The following is a 17,478-nucleotide window of genomic DNA, read 5'->3' on the forward strand; positions in this document are numbered from 1 at the left end:
CAGTTGACTTAATATGCACCATTTAAGAAAAATGAGCAGATCCTCATATACAGACATGCCCCGTGTGGGCTCATGGACATATTAGCCCGAAAGCTTTATGAGTAATGGTTGTAATTCATACACGCCAATGCCTTCAGCTTGTCTGAGAACTTGTAACTTTGGAACATCAGGTTTAGGCTGCGGAGCAGTGTCTGCATCTTCTCTTGCAAGCAAAACAGGAATGTTTTATTTTTTTTAAAGATTTTATTTATTTGACAGAGAGACACAGCGAGAGAGGGAACACAAGCAGGGGGAGTGGGAGAGGGAGAAGCAGGCTTCCTGTGAGCAGGGAGCCCAATGTAGGACTCAATCCCAGGACCCTGGGATCATGACCTGGGCCAAAGGCAGATGCTTAACAACTGAGCCATCCAGGCGCCCTGGAATATTTTATTATTTATTTATTTATTTATTTATTTATTTATTTATTTGAGAGAGAGAGAGAGAGAATGAGAGATAGATAGCACGAGAGGAAAGAGGGTCAGAGGGAGAAGCAGACTCCCTGCTGAGCAGGGAGCCCGATGTGGGACTCGATCCCAGGACTCCAGGATCATGACCTGAGCCGAAGGCAGTCGCTTAACCAACTGAGCCACCCAGGTGCCCCAGGAATATTTTATTTTTAAGGTAAAGTTGAGATTAGGATTTAGAATCATGGATGGCTTCTTCACCTTCAGGGAATTGACAGATCTGGGGGATGCTCACCTGGGCAGGCATGGTTATTTTCTTGAAAGCAGGGGATCGTAGGGCACCTGGGTGGCTCAGTTGGTTAATAGACTCCTGATTTTGACTCAGGTCATGATCTCAGGGTTGTGAGATTGAACCTGTGTGGAGCTCTCTGTTCGGCATGGAGTCTGCTTGAGATTCTTTCTCTCCCTCTGCAACCCCCGTCCTGGCTCGCAAGTGTGCACACACTCTCAATAAATAAATAAACAAATAAATAAAATCTTTTAAACAATAAGAAGAAATCAGGGGATCTTAACCTGGGCTTCAGGTTTCCCCTGCCATATTGCCAATTTTGGAAAAGGAAGAGAATCTGGAAAAGGGACTTCACTAAGTTAAAAGTTTTGGCCAGATTTACTTTAAATAGTTTCTATTCATTATGTTTGGTATTATAGAAAAATATGTTGATTTGGTGTTTGTAGACTGGATGTTTCCTTCATTTTTTATTGTAACTCACACGTTTTCTAAGAGTTGATAATTTTTGTCAAGGGTTTAATAAGGCTTTTTTTTCTTTAACCTCCCGTATTACAAGGAAAAAAGGACATGTGTTACAATGTTTTTAAACATAAATCACAAAATTTGCGAATGAAAGAATGTTCATTTGGGTACTTTTTTTAAATCCAGAAAATGGGAAAGTAGATTGACTTCCAATGAAAATGGGCAGATCCTGATGAATCTAACAGGCTTGCCCTTCATCTTTAAGAAACCCTCCAGGAATTTCTTCCTGGGCTGGCTTAGAAGGATATTTTTACTTTCACTACAGCTTCTTTCCTATGGACACATTTCTGCACAGCAGCGTGATACAGTGGAGAGTGAGTGTGTCTGAATGGCGAATGGCTCGCATTCCTTGCAGATCTCTGCCTTGTTGACAAGATACAGCTTTGTGCAAACTCTCTCATCTCCCTGGATCCTTCATTGTCAGATGGTGGTTGGAACACCTCACATCTTGGAATTGTTGTGAGGATTACCTGAGAATTTTTCAATTAAAAATAGAAAACATATATAACATATACAGTATTATGTAACATTTAATTTTAATATACAATATCTAATGTATTTGTTATTACATAAATATATTTTATAAATAAGTGTGCAAATAAAAACATTTAGCATATTTATTAGGAAAAAGCCCAGCAGAGTTTCACAAGCACCCTGGAAACTCAACAAGGGATGTGTCCCTCCCTACCTCCCCCCTACAATGGACTTTTTCCCTGCAGACTCATCATCGTGACCCTGAATGGGTTTTTAGAGCATATCTTTTTATCTCTATTTACAAGTGTATCTACTCTTCTATTCTTAAATTCCAATAGCACATTCTGTGAAATCTCTCTTTAGACTCTTCTTAGCTTTTTCATGTACCATTCCCGTCCTGTAAATAACATTCCTTTTCATGTAACATGGCTACAAACTCTTGTTATAATAATTTGTGTGGAAATAATAGATATCACAGAGGAAAAGCCCTACTGACATATAATGTATAAAAAGAAATAAAATTCCTCTTCAGCAAGACTTCTCTACTGTAAACACACACACACACGCACGCACATACACACACGAGTTTTGGAAACTCACCAGATCACAGGACCCTGTCGTGTTGGGAAGGGAACAACCTGGCTTGTAGGAAGCAGATATATCCCTTTGATCATTCACTTCACAAGTCTTAGAGCATATTGTAATGTTTCCCTCAGTGAATTAGACCATCTTACTTTCCATGGAAGAAATAATTTGCATGTCATACATTTGTACACCTGCAGTTCTCACTTAAGAACTCCCCATTGCTGGCTACTCACAGCTACTCACAATTACGTTTCTTGTATAACTAAAGTTCTCACACTCAGGGAAAAAAGGGGGGAGGGAGGGTCCATTTGCATTTCTTGCCTATGTCACGTTATCCTATTACCTTATTCCCACACCTGCTCTGTACAAACACAATTGTGATTCGGTCCTAATGACCAATTATCATTAGCTGATCCTGAGCTTTTGTCTGACAGCCCCGAGGGGCTCACCACACTGTAGATATAATCCCAGCCCTAAAAGGATAACATCAGTGAGGTATCAACCGCAGTCTGTTTCAAGACTTAAATGGCAGGAATCTGCCAATATAGATGATGGGTAAGGACCCGTGCATCCTGTTTTTACCCCTGTTCTCTTTACCCCCAGTAGCTATGCTCTACATGGCAGGCAAGGTTTTTGTGTCCCATGCCTGTATCCTGATAACCCTTCTTGGTTGTGTTTCCTGATGCCCTACGTTTCTGTCCCAGAATAGTGCGGAGGGTCCTCTGAAGGAAAACCACCTAGCAGCTCTCTGCTTGTCAGTGGGACGGTTGGAGAAGGAAAAGTATGCTTTGTAGTTTAATATATTTGGGCTCAGATTTCTAACTGGCAAAATGCTAATTGTGTAACTTGGGGAATTTATTTAATGTTATCCAGCGTCTGTTTCCTGAAGCGTAAAATGGAAATAATAGTTCCATTTTAAGGTGTTGGTGTGATAATTAAATAAAGGGATAGATAATATACAAATACATACACAAATACGTCTCTCACCCACATTTGTCATTGTTGTGTTAGTCTTGATAGGCTAGATTAATCTTCAGCTAAATGAGCACCGAAATTCCAGTAGCTTAGAACAGCACAAGTTCACTTCCCGTACTGCACAGCCATTGTGGGTCGGCAGGTAGGTTCAGCTCACTTCAGAACACAAAAGAAAAGAGCAGCTGCTATCTCAAACTTCAGCTCATCACTCGTAGGTTAGAATTGGCCACCTGGTTCCATCTGTTACCCTCGAGGGGGTTAGATGTATAAATTGCAATCCTACCACGTACCTGAAGATAGCGAATCAGAAATATCTGGAGAATAATACTAATGCTCACAATATATGTCTTAACAAAAATAAGGGCGCCTGAGTGGCTCAGTTGGTTAAGCGACTGCCTTCAGCTCAGGTCATGATCCTGGAGTCCCGGGATCGAGTCCCGCATTGGGCTCCCTGCTCAGCGGGGAGTCTGTTTCTCCCTCTGACCCTCTTCCCTCTCATTCTCTCTCTCTAAAATAAATAAATGAATAAAATCTTAAAAAAAAAAAATGAGTCCATTCTCTGTATGTGAATTTTCTCATTAACAATACATGGTGGAAATCCTTCCAAGCAGATTTGTTAAGATAGAACTCATTTAGTGGCATCATGCTTTAAACGTACTGTAATTTATGCAGCCATTTCTTGATCGGTGGACTTTTTTACTTTATTGTAATAGAAACACACTTAATGGCATCTCTGTGTTCAGGTGCTTTTATTCTATAAGATAAATATCCAGAAGTGTCTAAATCGCCAAAATCAACCTGTTTCTAAAAAGAAACATAAGGCTATGTTTACATGGCTATAAATCTCATTTAATATGGGATTTATGATTTGGAGCACAATGTAAAGAAATGGACTACTTTGGAACAACAGACTTCTCACTTACTAATCTTTAACAATTCTCACGGTGCCTGGGTGGCTCAGTAGGTTAAGTGTCTGACCTCGGCTCAGGTCATGATCTCAGGGTCCTAGAATGGAACCCTGGGTCAGGCTCCTTGCTCAGCGGGGAGTCTGCTTCTCCCGCTGCCCCTCCCCTACCCCAACCCCGCTCCTGCGTTTTCTCTCTCTCTCTCAAATAAATAAAATCTTAAAAAAACAAAACCTAATATTTAACAATTCTCAGCCTCTACCTATTCTATCCTGTCTTCCCCTGGACATAAATAGAAATACCTGATCCCAAATTTTAAAATGTAGACTGAGAGTCTTCCTTCAGTATCAGCAATATAGACTGTAAGGATGCTTGACATAATTAGACCTTGCAGAAAACGTCTTACCACACTGAACTTTCCATCTCAGCCACAAAGATTAGATGCACTCTGACTTCATGTCAAAGATCCTCTTCTTTGGACTTGAGAACTAGACCACTCCAGTCCTCCCATCCACAGCAATGCAGGAAGAGAAAGAAGCATTGCCAGATAACGCTGCAATCGAGCTATAGTAGTTGTCCTTCAGGTCACCTCTTTTGCCACCTGTTTGGTCTAAATGCTTCCAATCTTCCCTTCCCATCGGGTTGCTATCTGCTAAGTGTTTGTAGAACAATTTGCACAGAACAACCCCTTAGTAAGCATAATCACCACAAGCCTAGAAGGAAAATTGCTCTCTATTCAGTTTTAGGGGGGAAAAAAAAAGAAAAGCAAAGCCTTAGCTAAAACAAAACAAAACAAAAATCCCACAAACACACACACATGCACACACAAACTGCTCACACCATTGAGATGTCTCAACTATATTTTTAAGAACTCAAGTTCTAAAAATGGACATATGAAGTTGGCTCTTCAAAACAACTGTCCAGGGACTTCTCTCTGGCTCTCATACCAAAAACCTGCCAGGTTCGATTAAGAAATAATAAGGGAAAAGCTAAATCCAGAAGAATGTTTGCTGTAGGCTCCAAAACACATTCTTAAGAAGAACATTGTGGGAGAAACCCTCTTTTAGGAGAATAAAAATTTGCCAATCATGCAGCTGCTTTCTAACATTTATCTACAGGAGTGGCATTCAAAATATTTAGTAACTGGACTTGTAAGAGTAGGCAAGTATACTCCACCTATTAGAACAGATGCCAGGCATCAAGGATGCCAACAGCCATACCCCTACTCGGGGCTGAGTATGAGCTCTCCTCACATGTCCCTGTGTTTCCCGAAGAATTTTCACTGGCGTCCTGCAGCCAGCTCTGCTCATGTCTCCTTGCTCAGCATACAAATGCATTCTACTAAATATAAAAAAGCCTGGAAGCTGTATCCCCTTCTTGATGAAAGTCTCCTTCCATTCCAGCATCTGTAAAGACAGGAGCAGAAAACACACACACACACACACCGGAGTAGAAAACACACACACACACACACACACCCCGGAGTAGAAAACACACACACACACACACACACACACACACACACACACACACACACACACCCCGGAGTAGAAAACACACACACACACCCCGGAGTAGAAAACACACACACACACACACACACACACACACACACACACACACCGGAGTAGAAAACACACACACACCACACACACACACACACACCCGGAGTAGAAAACACACACACACACACACCCCGGAGTAGAAAACACACACACACACACACACACACACACACACACACACACACACACACACACCCCGGAGTGGCAAGAGACAGGAGACACACACCACAACCCCCCCCCCCGAGTGGCAAGAGTGGTGCACAATTCTGTGTTGTAAACCATTTGGAAGTCATTTTTAACCCTCTTCTTAAATATGTATTTTGTAGATTAGCTTACAGTTCTGGTTTTAACATAGTACACATTTAGATCAAACTTAGAAAAAAATAGATGTTTTTTCTTAAATTAGAAATATAACACATTGCTAATATTTAGGGAGTGGATTAATTTGCTAGCCTGCTGTCACACATAACCACAAAGTTGGTGGCTTAAAACAAGAGATTCTTATCCTCCCGCAGATCTGGAGAGCACAAGTCCAAATTTAAGGTGTGGGGTGGGGCCGTGACCCTCTGAGAAGCTCTTGGGGAGATTCCAGTCCTCACCTTCTTCCAGCTTCTGGTGACTGTGGCATTCCTTGTGGACTACCCCACTCCAGGCTTTGCCTCTGTTTTTACATTGCCTTTTCCTCTCCTGCCTGTGTTGACCTGTCACTTGTGTGTGTCTCCTTGGTTTCACGAGGACACTTGTCATTGGATTCAGGGCCCGCCCAGATAATCCAGGATGATCTCCTCATTACAAGATCCTTAACTTCAGGGGCACCTGGGTGGCTCAGTCGGTTAAGTGTCAGACTTTATATTTCAGCTCAGGTCGTGATCTCAGGGTTTTGAGATCGAAACCTGTGTTGGGCTCCACGCTGAGCTTGGAGCTGCTTAAGATTCTCTCTCTCTCTCCCTATCTCTGCCAACTGCCCCCCCCAGCATGCACACTCGCTCGCTCTCTAAAAAAAAAGAAAGAAAAACAAGATCTTTAACTTCATTACGTCTACAAAGAACCTTTTTCCAAATAAAGATACGTTCATGTGTTTCATGTCAACATGGATATACCTTTTGGCGGGCCACCGTTCAGCCCACTACAGGGATGACAGGAGCAAGAAAGGAGACAGACAAGGGTTGCCTAGCTGGCTTAGTTGGTAGAGCATATGACTTTCAGTCTTGGAGCTGGAAGGTCTCACCCCATGTGGGGTATAGAGATTACTTAAAAATAAAATACTTTTAAAAAAAAAAGAAAGAAGCAGGAAAAAAAATTGTAATGGATAGCTTGAGTGTAAATTGAAGAGAAAAATGGTGAGGAAGAAAAAAATGTTGATCTTTTTATACATCTGATACATGTAGTGATATTTACTTAAGCACACTGCTCTTTGAATGGTCCACTGCTTTGCCTTGTGTTGACATTAATATTTTGTATTTCTAGTCTATCTTTTTCATAAGAGTTAAAGCACTTTATGAGCATTTCCAAATTTCTACCCTTTGTGACTTCCCTTAAGCCTAATAACTGTTGAGCATTAAAAGTAGGGTGAGCAGAGACAAGCAGAAAGCAGAACAAAATCTGAGTTCCAAGTTGATCATACACGGTTTCTCCCATTTAGCCTTGGAGCATTTTAAGGGCTATAGTTGCTTTCACATCATCATCATCATCATCATCATCATCATCATCATCATCATAGTGGTATCTTCTGGAAAGCCCAATTTTCCCACACTGCCTTGCTGGGTGTAACCCTCCTGCCAGGCTAAAGATCATTTTAGACCCCCACCCACCTATCACCTCACCATGAACTCCTTTTAGCCTATGACCTTGCATGTTCTCCACATGGCCACCACCTGTACCCCCAACCCTCTGCCCCCAACTGCCTCAGGCTGACTTGCCCAGGGACCTCTTGATTCACCAGCTTCATCTCTTCCACATTAATCACTGCAGAATCCCCTTTACACATGGCTCCCACTCAGATATTAAATGCCTATTTCTCCCTGGCTGCTCCTAGCTATAAATTTGCACGTGTTTCAGCTGGGTGGGTTCTGTTACTCTTTTTTTTTTTAATGATTGATTGATTGATTGACTGATAGAAAGAGAGCAGGGGGAGGAGCAGAGGGGGAGAGAGAAATTCAAGCAGACTCCTCTCTGAGCACAGAGCCAATGAGGCAGGGCTTGATCTCATGATCCTGAGATCATGACCTAGGGTGAAACCAAGAGTCAGACGCTTAACCGACTGAGCCACCCAGGTGCCCCGATTTTGTTATTCTTATATGTCCTTTCCTTGAGTGCATCCTCTCTCCTATTGAATTTTAAGCTCTGTGGGATCAGGGGTCCTATCTGCTATTTACTTTGGAAGCAGACTGTGTATTCCACTGGTAGACAATTAATACTATTACTGGGCTGATGCCTTGGGGATGCTTCTCAAACCTTAATGTGCCTCCCAATCACCTGCAGGTCTTGCTAAAAGGCAGGTTCTGGAGTAGAGCTTGAGATGCTGCATTTCGGGGGCGCCTGGGTGGCTCAGTCGTTGGGCGTCTGCCTTCAGCTCAGGTCATGGTCCCGGGTCCTGGGATCGAGCCCCGCATCGGGCTCCCTGCTCGGCGGGAAGCCTGCTACTCCCTCTCCTACTCCCCCTGCTTGTGTTCCCTCTCTCGCTGTCTCTCTCTGTCAAATAAATAAATAAAATCTTAAAAAAAAGAGATGCTGCATTTCTCCCAAGCTCCCAGGTGACCAGGATCAGCTGGTCTATGAATTTGTACTTTGAGTAGCAGGTCTTAGGGCCCCAAACAAGTTTCAAGGAGGTGATCTACAAGTTCAGTGTATCCTAAAGAAGATTGCCATGCAACTAAGTGACACTGAAAGTGACCCCAGGGGAGTCTTTCCCACTTGGATCATGTGGGTAAAAATGCCATGCAAGCTCCATGAGGCCCAGTGTTCCGAACCTCTGTTTTAGGTGGCAGGATGTTCTGCGCTGTCCTTCCCTTCAGTGCTTCCCTCCTTTCAAATGAAGAAATCCCACCAAAAAAAGCTTTTTTTTTTTTCAAGAATGCTGTCTGATGACCAGTTTCTTTCATTATGCATGCAGGGAGAGGATTATCCATAGCAGCAGTAGAGCTGAGTCATCATTGCAAGGATCATAATGGTCAGGTGTGTCTTCTGGGAAGACACACACCCAGCTTCCGTATAAGGTATCTCTTGGCTTTGGGAGCTCTAGGGATATTATGGTCATGGGTATCAGAGGAAGGCTTCGGCTGAGGTAGCATTCAAGGTAGAGAAGAGGGTCAAGAAAAAAATGCCAGACACGTGTGTATACATCTGCCCTGCTACCTGCTGAGGGTCAGAGGAAAGGCCGTGCTGGGAGCCACAAGACACAGACATCCTCCTCCCACATTGCTGCCAGCACGAAGGTGTACCCCATTCTAGTCCTCTCTCCCCCCACCTTCTGCTGTGCCAATAAGAGTTAGTGCTTCTCAGCTTCCCAGTTCAGCCTGAGACACTGAGATTCCTACATCTTCTAAGATCAGCATGGTCTAATAGAACTTCCAGTGATGATGGAAATGTTCCACCATCCTCCCTAAGACAGTAGCGACCAGCTACGTGTGACTATCGGGCACATGACCTGTGGCTGGTACAAGTGAGGGACTGAAATTTAATTTTATTTAATTTTAATCAATTTAAGTATAAATAGCCACAGGTGGCCAGTTAGAAGCTGCAGACTCAGGAAAAGCAGTTTAAGAAGATGGATCACCAACCAAAGAAATAGCACTCAGAGGTCTACCTTAGTCTTTTTAATTTGAATAAAGAGCCCCCATAATTGCGGGGCATCGCCTTTAATATTTGAGCCTAAGCTGGTGGTTGTGTCTGTGTTCTCTGTTCTACGCCACTTGGCCAATTAAAGTAGAGACTCCCAGAGCCTGGAGGTCTGGTTTAGTATTCAGTGAGTGCATAAAAGATTGCAGGGGGCTTAGTTGTGTTAATCGGACCGAATGGGGTTTATGCGGATCTCCGGTTCTGACCTGTGAGACATGCAATAAGTGGGGAAAGGCATACAATTTTTAAAAAGTCATTTCAGAAGAGATGTGTGTTTTCTTTTTTAAAAAAAGATTTTATTTATTTCTTTGAGAGAGAGAGAGAGTGAGCATGAGTCAGGGGCAGAGGCAGAGGGAGAGGGAGAAGCAAACTTCCCGCTGAGCAGGGAGCCCGATGCGGGGCTCTGAGATCACAACCTGAGCCAAAGGGAGACGTTTAACTGACTGAGCCACCCGGGAGCCCCGAGATGTGTGTTTTGTTTTCTCAGGAGGTAGTTAAGAAGTGATACAGTTTGGGGGAGGGGTCTGAGGATTTGAAAAAGAGAATAACAAATGTTTGCATATAACATGATGCAGTATATTCCATCATATATTCCACCAGCATAACAAATGGGGCCTCTGCCATCTCTCAGATAAGGCTTAGAATTAGCAAGTGACATGAATCGGACATGAGAAGATACAGTGAGATTTGCCTGCGGCTGGTTTGGCTGGAGAAGGGAGGGGTCCCTGAAGGCTCCAGTGGACATTGGGAGAGACGAGTAATTAAAGAGCGTACAACTTGAACATGTGAATTCCAGTCTCTGTCATCTACCTCTAGAGTAGGGTATGACACTGGACACTCGACGTCCATAACTACGCAGTGAAGAAGAAACTGAATGTGCTGATTTGGGCAGAACATTTTGCAGATAAGAAGTGGTATCCATGATGGAGTGGTAGAATGGCAATGATCAGAAGCTTATTATAACACAGTAATTTAATACCCCCAGTGGACTGTTGACACTTTCACCTGTGAGGGGAACTGTACATGTAGAGTGTGCCCAGTTGGAGGAGAGACTAGCAGTGACCTGGCGTTTGTGGAAGTATCAGTCTCAGAGTGTTAATGAAATTAACTTTGGGGAAGTTCCTAGAAATAATTAGCAGTGATGCATCCATGAACTGACACTATTTCACTGGGGCGGGGGAGGGCAAAGGTTGTGGCTCACAAGGAATGAGGTGTGGTGGGAAGACAGAGGCTGTGAGTGAGACACCCCAGGCTGTAAGCACCTGTTTCACTCTATATGCTTTGCATCAAGATCCCCCTGGGGGGGCGGGGTGGGGGGGAAGCTTGTTAAAGCTACAGATTTCTGGCCCTGCACTTACTTACTAAACCAGAATCCCAGTGCTTAGGGCCCCCAGATCTCTATTTTTTAAATAAGCACCCACGGTGGTTGTGATTTGAGGCTTCTCCAAGCCTTAGTTCTCTGAAAGGTGATGTAGGATTCCCAATATCTGAGTCCAGATTACTGTAATAGTGTGATTTATTTTTTTAAAGTGCACAACAAAAAAGACTCAACTTGTAGCTGGTATTAGCATTGAGCCATGGGTCTGCCTTATTTAAGGCACTGTTCTGTCTTTGGAAATCTCAATAGATGTCATTCGCCTGGCTGAGCCTTAGTCACCGTGCTAAGACAGCTGGGGAACCTTCAGCCAAATTAGCTGGGATCCCGGAGCTGCAAGTTGTTTCTGAGTCTTGCTAAAAGCCGCCTTTTCTGGTCCTTGTTACTCTAAGTTTTAACGGCACCGGTGGAAGGCCCCCTTCAGGTTGGGGAATTTTTATGGAGGGCGAAAAGATCACTTAGGTCCTAACAGGTTGCCAGCTCCAGTGAAAAGTCAAGGGCTGTGGGCTGGACCCACCGGAGAATGGTAATTAGTTCTGGCCCACGAGAGAGGCGCTTGCACCCCGAGGGTTCGAGCGCGGCTGCCTTCGGTGTGGCACATCTTGCTTTCATTTGGCAGCGCGAGGCTTGAAGAAAAGGGGGAGGGGGAGGCTGGCGTTCTGCCCTGGAGCTCGAGAGCGAGCGAAGGTAGCCGCAAAACCCAGCAGGCGCAAATCGCCGGTGCTGCGATGTACGGAGGGTGGGGCTGCCGGGGGAGGCAGTGCCCGTGAGGCCGCGCGAGGGGTGGGCGCGCCGCGTCCCAGGTGGGACGGAGGAGTGCCTCCCGGAAACCCTCCTCGGGCCGCGGGGTTCGGATTGGCTCGGGCGGCGAGGTCGGCGAGGTCAAGACCCTTTCGGCGCCTTCCCCTGACCCGCCCCGCGGCGGTCGCGATGCCGTAGAGACGCTGGTGCGGGGCCGGGCGGGGGCATGCTGGCCGGGGCGGCGGGGCGCGGGTGGCAGCGCGCGGGGGCCCGAGCGGCGCCCGGCCCCGGGCGCCCGGGGGCCGGATGGCGGAGCCCACGCGCGCCGCGGAGCTGGGGAGGTTTGCGCTCCGCTCGCCGCGCTGCAGGGAGGGCGCAGTGCCAGCAGCGAGCGCCCAGAGACCCAAAAAGAAAGCTTTTTATTTGCTGAAGATGAAGCCCCTGAAGGAGCCCGCCCCCAACAACAACAACGTGTCCTTTGTGATCCATTGTCAACTGGGCAAGGAGATCAAACACATTTGCAGCAACTGCAGTCGGGGGGAGGACGCCCGGGACGGTGAGTGCCGGGGCCCGTCGGGGCGGCGGCGAGCGCGGGAGGCGGGGAGGTGGCGCGGCTGGTCCCCAGTTTCGGGGCGCCGCCGGCGTCTCCGCCTGGAGAACTGCGGGGACATCCGCCTGCCCGGCACTTTGCCGAGTGCTGCCCCGAACCAAACCCGGACCGCATCTGAGCACATACCATTGATGTATTTGCTTCCTCAAATGAGGGGTTTCAGACAGTTAAATGGACAGCTCTGGGATTTTCTCCTGGGAAGGTGGGGATTGGGGGAGAGGGGTTGTCAGGGATCGCAGTATTAGCTTTAAAAAGGTGGTTACACCTGCTTTCCTAGCTTTCTGGTCTTAGCTGTTCTCCCTCCCAACCTTGCGTTACGATAGGCTTTGCTGGGCTGCGTGACAGATGTGGGGTGCGGGTGGGTTCACTTTGGAGAGGCGGTTTGGCCTCGGTCACAGCGCCCAGCGCCCTGGATACTTGTGGAGTTGCTGAATGATTTCTGTTTAGAGTAAAACATGGCTGTGATTTTTGGAGCGCAGATGCTGGCCCCTCTTGGAACGATGCCTAATGGCCAAAATGTGGGAGGTGGGGGAGGGGCTTGCAGCGGCTTCTTCCAGGTGAGCCTGTGCGTGTGTGAGCCCAGGACCTCCCCCAGACCCGATCTGAAGTGGGGCGGTGAAAGGGGTGCCGGGCTGCCAGCGACTCTGGGCTGAGGGAGCCAAGGACGAGGGACAGCTCGGTGTGGACCAGGCAGAAGCCTCTGCAGATGTGGACGCGCCTGTGCAATTCGCCGGAGCCTTCGGGGCGGTTCCGAAGCAGCTCACGGAGCCGACTCCGGAGGGCCGGTGAAGGTCGCAGAAAAGTTTCAGGCAGCAGATTTTGCAGGGCAAGCATTAGGTGCTGGCCAGCCAGAAGCTCGTGGCCTGGCTGACACTCCCACCTGCTTGGGCAGGCAGATTTTCCTAGCAACCAGGCGGGGTTAGCCTGTTCCCTTTGGAAGAACTGATATTAACGAGGATCCCTCGGGTTCGCCGTGGGCCTCTGAAGTACACAGCAATGAAGTGATGGCGGCTTGGCTAACATCTCTTCAGAATTAGAGTCCCGCCAGTGTGGTTATACTTGTCTTTGATTAAACTGTAAGAGAGGCCATGGCGGATGACACTAGGCATCCAGGAGGAGCACTGGGGCCATAGAGGGGTACACCAGTGCTGCGCCCGATCCGTTTGGGGGAGGACGTCCTTTTATGGGAAGCACACACTTACCCACATGTGTTTGGTCCTTTGGTTACTGTATAAACTGATGACACTCCTGCAATGTACATGGATGAATAGGATGATGCAAAGCCAGACTTCTACCATATAATGTAATTGAGCATGAAATGCGGGCTAAAATATTTATTAAATGAATCACTGTGTTGACTGTATTGCTCCCCACGTGGGCTGCTTCCACAGCCTTGGGAGTTTATTTAAATTAGGAGCTCTAAAGGTCGCTACCATAGGGAAAGGGCTGTGTCTGCACTCAAGGATGTGTGGTTATGCACACTGTCACTGGTAAATGTGTTGGTGTACATGGTTGGGGGGAGGGGAGGCAGGCATGGATTTTCGCCTCCAGCACAGATCTCTGCTGGTAACCTGCATCATCTCTCCATTCCCACACGCTCTGGAATGTCTTAAGGAGTTACCACTGGATGTCCACCTATCCTCTGATGCCACTAAAGTATTTAATTCAGAGGATTCTTGTACAGGGGAGACCTCAGACACGGCTCATCCTGCCTTGCTGGTGTGTGGTGTGCTCCCTTCAGTCGGTGAAATAGAAGGGGGTGGGGAGTTGAACCCTTCTCCTTGTAGGGCCAGAGCCCAGAACTGTACCCCCCACTGTCAAAAGCAGGGAAGTTCAAATTTCACTTTCTGCAAAGATTAGCCTTGCCTGATGGTTTGTCAGGAGTGAGTGTTCTGTTAGATAAGTTCTCTAGACACTATTTCCAATTTGACGACTCTTTTCTGTTTGCCAGCAGAGTTAGCTCTTTGGAAGAAAACGTGTAGTAAAGATTATAGTCATGCAAACAGATCTGGTAGGGCTCCGCAGAGGAGGAGGTTTCTTTTTTTTTTTTTTTTTTGACAGAGAGAGACACAGCGAGAGAGGGAACACAAGCAGGGGGAGTGGGAGAGGGAGAAGCAGGCTCCCCGCTGAGCGGAGAGCCCGATGTGGGGCTCGATCCCAGGGCCCTGAGATCATGACCTGAGCCGAAGGCAGACGCTTAACGACTGAGCCACCCAGGCGCCCCGAGGAGGAGGTTTCTTGCACTGTGTTCGACACCATCAATGTGTCTGGTCTCTCGGCGCTGAGGAGGCCCTTTAGCTGCAACCAAGGAAAATTGTGGTCCAGCTGGAAAGCCTTCGCTTGAAAGTTGACACAGGCAGAATTTTACAGAGACCTTGCTCACTGACCCTCTCTCTTTCTTTATATATATAAAGATGGCAGTTATTTTAAACAGATTTAAAAGCAAATTGTAATAACTTGCAGTGTAGAGGCAACCTATAACTAAAAATATTTGGCTAATATAGAATACACCTTAAAAGAAAAAAATATTCCTGGCTAGTTGAACATATATTAAGGGTGAAATTACATTTTAGCAATTTGCATCTTACTTAAGAGTGTTTAGGGGAGAAAAAGTTCCTGGTATCCACTAGCTAGTATTAAAGATGCTTTGCTGACCTTAAGTAATCTTCTATTTCTAAAAAAGTTGTAGAATATAATTCACCGTTAATGGTCTAATACAGGCTTGTCTCTTTCAGAAATTTTTGCTGTTTTGGTTACCTTACTGAAACCATTTTCAAATCAGGAAACAAGTTTCTATAGCATTTCGGTGCTAAAGGCCAAGTACACAGAGCAAGGACAGGGTAGAACAAAAATTCAGACCCTTGTCTGTCTTTAAAATCAGGGTGCTTTCCACCATGCCATCAAATTGTTTTTTGTTTTTTTTTTTAAGTGTCACTCACACTGAATATAGAAAATTAGGTACTCTGATGTGCGTGTGTTAAATACATATGCAGTCTCAATAGGCCAGGTTTTTTAGGATATGGAATTAGAAGGAATTGCAGAATTCCCGAGTACACATAAATTTTTTTTTTATCTGCCTTATCTACCTGACAGAGAAGCTGGAACTGGAAGGAACAGAGGGAGAAAAACTTTTAACTAAATGTATTAGAAGTAATGTACATTGTAAAGCTACAAGAAACATGGCTAAGTCATCACAGGACTTCCAGTGGAAGTCAATACAAGAATATGATTTAATTTACAAATAGTTAAAATCAACTTCAGGGACGAATCTATTCTAGAAGGCAAAGTATTTCTGGATATAATTTTACACATATTTTCTATTCTCATTTGAATTCCTTTTAAGTCTATTAATAATGAGGGATTATCATAGGAACAACAACATTAGTCATTACTAAGATGTAATTTCAAGTAATTTTAATAGAAATAAGACATTTTAACATTTTAAAACACTTTAGAAATATTTTGAAGCTTCTGTCTTGTGGCATATTTTAGAAGTAACCAAATGATAAATAGATTTAGAAATAAGATCTATTGATTACAGCTGCTACTCAATGCCTTTCATGTGTGATTAATCAATATGTCAAGGTTGCCTTCATTTTACTAAATATGATTTATATTCAAATATCCATATAGAAATTCACAAATCCATCGATTCACCAGACACATTTCCGAATTTCATTTTAGGATTACAAATACCATGTTTTCTCGTGAATTCCAGTGCGAACTTTTGGAGTGACATTTGTTCCTGTTAATGATTGTAGGGCTCATTGAGTAAGACAGCCTTTTGGAAGAGAACGCCGTTTGGGTTTCTGTGGATCAAATGCCTCATCTTGCAGATGAGAAAACTGAGGTGCATCATGATTAGATGAGCGGTCCTCCATGACCTAATCACCACTTGGCGTCAGGGCTGCTAGCAGACCCTGTTCCTTCATGAAGGAGGCAGATTCTAGTCTAAGACTGGATCCCGGCCACCCCACTAGTTGGGTGACTGTAGGGTACCACAGTATTAACTTACGTATGGAACTGTGTGGATTAATGAGATAACTGGCACAAAGCATTTAGCATAGTGCCGGGCAAGAGAAGGTGCTCAAGATACACTAGCTGTGATTACTATCATTTCTATTAATTATTACCACCGAGTCCAATTTTGTCTTGGGTTTTTCCTGCGCTGCTTGGCCTCTTCCTTGGATTGGGTCCAAAATGAAAGCACTCATTCTACTCTATATTTAACAGTTAAAACCTATATTTCTTTTTTTTTTTTTTAAGATTTTATTTGAGACTGGGGGAGGGAGAGCACAAGCAGAGGGAGAGGGAGAAGCAGGCTTCCCGCTGAGCAGGGAGCCCATTGTGGGGCTCGATGCCCGGGACCCCGGGATCATGACCTGAACCGAAGGCAGACGCTTAACTGACTGAGCCACCCAGGTGCGCCTAAAACCTGTATTTCTAATAAGGCAAGTGAAGTGAAAGGGAGACTGGGGAAGAGCCCCTTCAGCATTGCACAGGTCAAAAGTATTTTGTTGTTTTAAAGCCTTAATGATCACGACCAGCATGTTCTAGGTCAAAGGACTCATGTGTGGATCTAAATTTACAATGACTAAGCATTTTTTGGTCTGTTGCGTTATCAAAAAACACGGGCAAGATGAGATCCAGTTGGTTCTCCGTGAGGAAGGCCAAGAGCTGAGAGAAGTAGTAGCTAGAGAATTTTATGGGCAGGAGCCCGATGGACACTCAGGGGCAAAGGGACAGCTCTGGAGGACTTGGCCTGAAGCAAGGGATAGAGGCTGGAATGTGCTTCCTTAGGGTCAGGAGAGGCTAGGAAGTGTTCTGACTCCAGCGGAGTGTAGGGGTTGTGTGTCACCCAGAGAAGAAGGGCGCTTGCTCAAGCCATAAGGAGGAGAGGTGAGGAGGGGCTTAGGGTGTTGGGACGAGTGTGTGGAGCGGGGAGCTCTAATGCAGTTAATGGGCTCCTACAGCTCTGTTAGAGTATCATGTTCTCACACGATGGAGTTGTTGACTGATTCTTGTGTAATTTATAAAATCAGCAGCTTGGATGTGCAGGGCCCCCTCGGCTGAGTACAACAGCCAGTTGATGAGTTGAAGACCCCGGACGTTAGCGGGCGCAGCAGCAAGTAAACTGTCTAATTCTCCGAGGAAGCT

General features: G+C 45.5%; 1 protein-coding gene across 9 annotated transcripts in view; it reads left to right on the forward strand.

The window, feature by feature from the left end:
* The window catches only part of PHACTR1 (phosphatase and actin regulator 1), a 551,155-nt gene that overhangs the window by 290,458 nt on the left and 243,219 nt on the right, over positions 1-17,478 (forward strand). Inside the window, exon 1 of one of the 9 annotated variants that reach the window (XM_027601441.2) lies at positions 12,018-12,267. The exons of the other annotated variants lie outside the window; for them this stretch is intronic. Within the exon in view, the coding sequence (XP_027457242.1) occupies positions 12,018-12,267 (250 nt within the window). Of the gene's footprint in view, positions 1-12,017; positions 12,268-17,478 lie in introns of those variants that run through there. 9 annotated transcript variants of the gene reach the window in all.

This window comes from Zalophus californianus, chromosome 7 (genome assembly GCF_009762305.2).
Source record: "Zalophus californianus isolate mZalCal1 chromosome 7, mZalCal1.pri.v2, whole genome shotgun sequence".
Classification (NCBI taxonomy): domain Eukaryota; kingdom Metazoa; phylum Chordata; class Mammalia; order Carnivora; family Otariidae; genus Zalophus; species Zalophus californianus.